Here is a 6,381-nt window from a genome sequence, read left to right on the forward strand (position 1 = left end):
TGAATATATTGGAAACAAATATGGCAAGTTTGGAGTTAATCGGGAAATTAGTGATATAACACCTCTGGAGAATATAAATTAGTTGGAAAGTCACAAAAAACTGAGGTGAACAGAGGTGGGAATTTTGTTACAGTAATTAGATAATTAGCTACCAGCTAAGGTGGTGGTTAGTTATCAGATGATTTGTTAATCTTTGACCATGTATAAGTTGTATAAAAACCATTGTAATCAGAAGCAGTGTATTCTATTCATTTTTAAAAATTTATTAATTGTGTTTATTGCTACTAATTAATATGTCACTTTTCATTTTCTTAATGCTTAACATAAAAATTTAAATGAAATTAATATATATTTATATTTATATTTATAAATTATAATTGCAAAACAAGTACATAATAATAATAATAATAATAATAATAATAATAATAATAATAATAATTTACATTTTTATTATTATTAACATTAATATGTATATATTGAATAAAATTTATTAGTTTTATTATTACTACTAATTAATATGTAACTTTATAGGAGAATAAGTTTTTTAAAGAAAATTTATTAGTTTTGTTATTATCATTAATTAATATGTATTTTTAGTTTATTAATACTTAATATAAAAATTTAAATAAAATTAATATATATATTTGTATTTATAATTTTTAATGCACCTTATTTTTATATGTTTTAGCTATATTATCATTAATTGTTAATTACTAATATGTATGTATGAAATAAAATTTATTAATCTTACTAAGGCTCCGTTTGTTTCATAGAAAATTTTTTTCTGAAAAACATTTTACACATTTTCTGTTTTTTAAACTTTGATAATCTTATTAAAATATAAATATACTTATACATATATGAAATAAATATATATCATTAATTTAATATTACAAACAAGTAACGGAAAATATTTTTTTGAAAAATATTTTTCATAAAAAATATTTTTCATATATAAGTTATTTTTTGTGAAATAAACTGAATTTAAATTTATGATCATATTATTATTATTGCTAATCACTTATTAATGTGATTTTTTGATTTTCTAATTTTTGATATATATATAACCGAGTTGTGAAATCAGGCTACGGTTTAAAAATGAGTTATGATACGAAGATAAATAGGCTAACAGCGAGTAAAATGAAAAATAATTAGAGAACATGATAGGATATAAAAAGTTATAGTCACAAGAATATAAATGAATGAATACCATATATAATTACTATTAAAAAATAATTCTACTAAATTTTAATATTAAAAAGTCAATATAAATTTAAAATAATTATAAATCTCCATCATCATTTATAATAAAAAACATATGTGGAGATGGTAAATAAAAGTTTTTACAAATATTTACAAGACATGTTCTTAAAATTTAAGTTTTTTTATATTTTTAATATTTTTCTAATTTAAATACTATATTTTTATTGTTTATTCAATTAATAATTTTAAAAAGTAAAATATATCCACGCAATGCTTAGGTAAGTGTCTAGTCCTTTTAAAATTCTGGGTGATATGTAGCAAACTAGTACACAATAGTACAATGATGGATTTTGTAGTCTAAACGAGGAGGATATTTGGCTTAACTTATGAAAATCAACTTACAAGCTAATTTGAATTTATAAGCATTTAAAATTTTAAATAGATATATTTGATAAAAATTAATTTATAAGCACATTTATTATTAAAATGACTAAAATTAATATTAAATAAGATATATAACAAAATTTTAAAAATTAAATAAGGATAATATAGTAACTATTTGATCATACTAACTTATAAATACAATATGAAAAATTGAGTCTTCCAACTTATTATTTTTAGCTAAACTCAACTTTTAAGTCTAAATATTATTATAAATAAATAGGTCAATTTATATTTAAAGCTCATCTAGCTTCGCTTATAAGTCAAGACAAACACTTTTCAAATCTGATAAAAAGAAAAATTGTATTTTTTGTTTTTAAGATTAACCCTATAGCATATCTAGGCACTTGAGGAGAGGCATATCATTCACCTGGCCAGATTTAGGTTTGAGTTTGCACCCCCAATCCCCTGCTGAATAAGAAAAAAAAGAGAGCATATTTGCCTCATCCAAGTTTTGCGGTATGCCCCTCTGTTTTTTTGCTCTGAATTGATCTATATACTTTGCCATTTTCAATACTATTTTAAATTTGTCACTATAAGCTGTAATATTCTAAGAGATTTGTATATACAATAGATCTGTTCTTTGCTTTTTCTACCTTTCTTTCGTATAATCAAAATAGGAAAATGGAAGGAGGAAGTATTATTTTAGCCCAATGGCTGTCATATAAGCAGAAATTCTGGAGTACTCTGTATGTATTTGAAAGATTGCTGCAGGGTGATACTGCTGCAGCCTCATCGGAACGTTCTTATTAAGGAAATGTCTGTGTTGTTACAGAGTCTCGTACTGTTCTTTCCTTTCTGATTTATTTCCACAGTAGGATGTGTTACAGAAAAGATTTCCTAATTGGCTTGGATCTTGATTTATTCATCATCACATTGAACATGCTAGCAACAATTCTACATCTACAAAAAAAAACCTCACCATGGGGTACATGCATTGTTTTTCCCTCTACTGTACAGTCACAAGCTACATGTTCCGCAAGCTTGTGGAAAATTTGGCTGTGAAACAAGCAGTAAAAGAGAGTATTAAAACAAAACTAGTTGAATCTTGACGATCGGCTCCACCTTTCTTTCAAGTATTCCTCCATAGAAAGATTATTATTCCCTTGTTCGAAACTACTAGATGATATAGAATCATCGTCCAAATCAAGCAATGCAAGATTCAAATGTAACTCTGCACTAGAATTTGGATAAACTTCATCATCATTTTCCTCTTGGTTTTCAATATCCTTTAGATACTCATTTTGAATGTTCGCCCACTTCACTGCATCTTTATCCCCTCTTAGCAGCTTCAAAACCTGGGGAAAAGAAAGGGAAAATATTACCAATCTAATAGTGCAAGCAAGGAACATAATTTTTTTTTAATCAAAATTTAGACTGAAATGTAATACATTAATCATTTTAGGACGTAGCCTAGCTGATCTTGTGATGCAGAGTTTGGCTGCAAGAACCATTCTTTGCATCTCAGGCTCATCAAAGTATTCATCTAAATTTGGATCTATTATGTCTCTTGCATTTCCACAATCTATTATTGGTTTTGCCTGAATCAACAGAACTCAATGTTAGAGATGAAACTAATTAACAGAAGTGAACATTCTAATTATGCAGAAGACTCTTACCCACATCACCAAGCTCTCCTGGTCCTTAGAAGTCTCATAACCAATTGGTCTTCGTCCTGATAACAACTCTAGTAGAATGACACCAAAAGCATACACATCAATCTTGTCACTGACTTTCCCATACATGAAATATTCAGGAGCAAGATATCCAAATGTTCCAACTACATCGCATTGCGTAATAAAAGATGAAGTTGTTGGCCCCCATATTGCAAGCCCAAAATCAGATAACTATCTCATAGAACAATAATAATTAATGTTATAATCATGTAACAGTCATAAGAGTTTGGAGAACATTTTGGTCTGGTGGAATACCTGCGGTTCAAACTCATCTGAAAGAAGAATGTTCGAAGATTTGATATCTCTATGAATAACAGGCGGTAAACATTCGCTGTGTATGTAAGTTAAGGCTTCAGCAATTTTGATAGCAATTTTAGACTTCATTTCCCATGTTAATGCAGATTTGTCTTTGTTATTACCTAAACATTTGATATGAATTTTCACCTCAGCATTGTTTCTGTCAAGTTTCATCAAATGGAGAATAAAAATGTAATGAAGCTTTACCTTGTAGATTTTCCTCTAAGCTTCCCTTAGAGAACAAATCATAAACAGAAATGATATCAGTGTCTCTGATGCAAACCCCCAAGAGACTTATAATGTTATTGTGGTTTAATGAGGAGATTATTTCAACTTCTTGAGCAAAATCTTTCCTTGCTTCTGGGGACGACCTACGAATCTTTACTGCCACTCGCTTGCCATCTGGAAGAATTCCTTTGTACACGCGGTTACATTCTCCTTTCCCAATTAAGTTTCCTGTAACAAGATCAGAAATCTATAATGAGAATGTGCTTCAAGAGGGGAAAAAACACCATTAGTAAATATCTTGCGAATCATGATGGATTTATGGTAAAAACCTGAGTAAAAATTTGAAGTAGCAGTTTTCAGAACCTCATGATTGAACCACTTGCAACCAGAAAAATTTGTTTTCAGCAGAATCTCCAAGCTATAATGCACTTCCCCTGATCCATAAGAACAAATCCTATTGCTCTCTTCCAAGAAGTCACTTGTCTGCCCTTCTGGTGATCTATCTATTCTTGAACCTAGAGGATTTTTATGTGGCCAACGAATTGGTAAGCTCATTGCCCATTGCACTACAGACAATTCCCTTGCCTGCAGGGTCTCCGGACTAGCTGAACTTGCTCTCCGAAGCAGTGGCCAACCAGGCCTCTGATCCAAAATATCTCCTGTATAATGAGCAGTTGGTCTCTTCTTGAGTTCATGTGGAAGGCTTGGAACTTCATCCTTTGAGTCTTCGCTCCCACATCTTGTTAGAACTTCAATGCTAGATGTTACAGTATCTACCTCAGAATCTCCAAACTCTGACCGGACTTCATCTGGCAAGGGACTTTCGAGTAGATTTAGACTTGGTCTTGGATCTCCGCTGAGGCCTGGCATAATTGAAAAATAGTACATATCATGTCTTTGTAGGCTCAACTAAATGTCTTTTTCTTTAATGACAAATACCAAACCTGTTAGTTGATTGTGGTTGCACCTTCCAAACAAGATTTTTCCATTGTGGATAGCCAAAACATCAGTGGTTGGAGGCAGTCGCTTAGCACAATATCCAGCAGTGGAAGTCCAACCCCTGCAAATGATATCTGCTTAGACTAATCAGAAAAGAAGTACGTCAAATAAAGACAAATGCAGCACTTAAGTTTCTAGCTATGCCTACCCTAGAGCACTTTGTTTGCTGATCCCCACAACTACAGCCACAGCATCATGGATCTTTGCCTCTCTTACCAGAGTCCTTTGAACTGAAATTCCTGTGCATACCTGACCGATAAGATCCACCTGAAACCATAGCACGAAAAATCATGTCAAAGTTGCTATTGTTGCCTTCTCCGAGGAAATAGAAATTAGTAAAGTTTGTAATCACTAACCTTCTTTAGAGAACATAAGCCATCATACACTTCTAAATAACTATCCAACAAGGGCTTGTCTTTCAAAGCACCTCCTGCATTTAAGAGAATATTAAATTGATGTATTCTATATGTATATATATACACATACACAGAAATCAATATATGAGAAAGCGGACGCATTACTGGAACTTCGACAAACATGAATTGCAATAACACAGTCTCCAGGTTCAGCAACTTTCACAAGAGCCCAGTTCAGCAGTTCTCTGCTATGGTTATCAATTCTTATCCCAACTAACACATTCCTTCTCTCAATAGCTTGAGCTTCCTCCTCAGCTGGCATTTTGAGCTTCCCCTAATTTCGTGTTTTACTTGATTGATTACTTTCCCAATATCAAAGCATCTGTAGAATCCATTCCTCCTTGAATTTGCATAATTCTGCAAATTTATTCTCCAAAAGGCTACCCATTATCAGATTCACCCTGAATGGTCCAAATTCAAGAATTTTTAAACCAATCCCAACAGAATTCACATACCCACCATAAGAAAAACAACTAAATCAAATACCCACAAGATCTTAAAAAAAAATGAATAAAAAAATGGGGAATGATGCAGGATATAAACAGGACAAACAAATAAAGTATACCTAAATTTTGTAGCCAGTTGCCATTCAAGACCAGCAAGGAATTTAAAATGAGATTACCGCCAATTATTATCATCACCCCACCTAATGCAACTAATTTCAAGACTCATAAAAGCATTAAAAAAATTAAAAAAAAAAAACAAAAGGAATTACTAATAAACTAAAGACGGGGGTGTTTTTCTGACGATTAAGATTACTTAAGCAAATGGTTTCATTTTAAAATAAAAATTCAAAAAGAAAAGAAAAAAAAAAGAAATCAAAAAGATGTTAACAGAATTTTGAAGAAGAAAGAGTAGAAGAAGGAGACTTCCTAGGGAAAGTGGTCAAAATCCAGGATTTTTTTTTTTTTTTTTGAATTCATTAATTTACTTTGTCATTCGTTTCAGTTGAGGTTGTTAAAAAACCGGCAAATTTCGCGGGAAAGCCCTGCTATCTGGTCATTTCAGGCTCTATAAAGGCTATTCTACCGGCTATTTCTGCTGGGAGAGCAATTAGTAGGGATGAGTAGGTACCATGAAATTTAAGATTTTAAAATTTAAAATCTTTTTGTTTATTATTT

At 31.0% G+C, this 6,381-nt stretch overlaps 1 protein-coding gene across 2 annotated transcripts; it reads right to left on the reverse strand.

Annotated features, from left to right (window-relative positions):
- Positions 1-2,338: 2,338 nt before the first annotated feature.
- Positions 2,339-6,174, reverse strand: LOC110652161 (protein kinase STUNTED). 2 transcript variants are annotated; one of them, XM_021807691.2, is made up of 11 exons: positions 5,826-6,174; positions 5,366-5,617; positions 5,201-5,274; positions 4,993-5,111; positions 4,790-4,905; positions 4,175-4,708; positions 3,825-4,073; positions 3,576-3,739; positions 3,264-3,491; positions 3,036-3,185; positions 2,339-2,942 (listed from the first exon to the last, which is right to left on the reverse strand). In XM_021807691.2, exons 2-11 carry the CDS (start codon positions 5,520-5,522, stop codon positions 2,682-2,684), a joined length of 2,052 nt encoding a protein of 683 aa, XP_021663383.2. In that variant the 5' UTR covers positions 5,523-5,617; positions 5,826-6,174; the 3' UTR covers positions 2,339-2,681. The 2 variants fall into 2 exon arrangements, with proteins under 2 accessions (XP_021663383.2, XP_021663384.2); XM_021807692.2 differs by having other exon boundaries at positions 5,366-5,661.
- Positions 6,175-6,381: the final 207 nt, after the last annotated feature.

The sequence above is a fragment of the Hevea brasiliensis genome, chromosome 1 (genome assembly GCF_030052815.1).
Source record: "Hevea brasiliensis isolate MT/VB/25A 57/8 chromosome 1, ASM3005281v1, whole genome shotgun sequence".
In the NCBI taxonomy this organism is placed as follows: Eukaryota; Viridiplantae; Streptophyta; class Magnoliopsida; order Malpighiales; family Euphorbiaceae; genus Hevea; species Hevea brasiliensis.

Bases quoted from the DNA above. Each gene is read 5' to 3' on its own strand.
- LOC110652161 (XM_021807691.2), bottom strand. From the start codon at position 5,522: ATGCCAGCTGAGGAGGAAGCTCAAGCTATTGAGAGAAGGAATGTGTTA. The intron at 4,906-4,992 runs GTAGGCATAGCT...TATCATTTGCAG, and splicing joins AGCAAACAAAGTGCTCTAGG to GGGTTGGACTTCCACTGCTG. The intron at 4,074-4,174 runs GTTTTTACCATA...ATCTTGTTACAG, and splicing joins TACTTCAAATTTTTACTCAG to GAAACTTAATTGGGAAAGGA.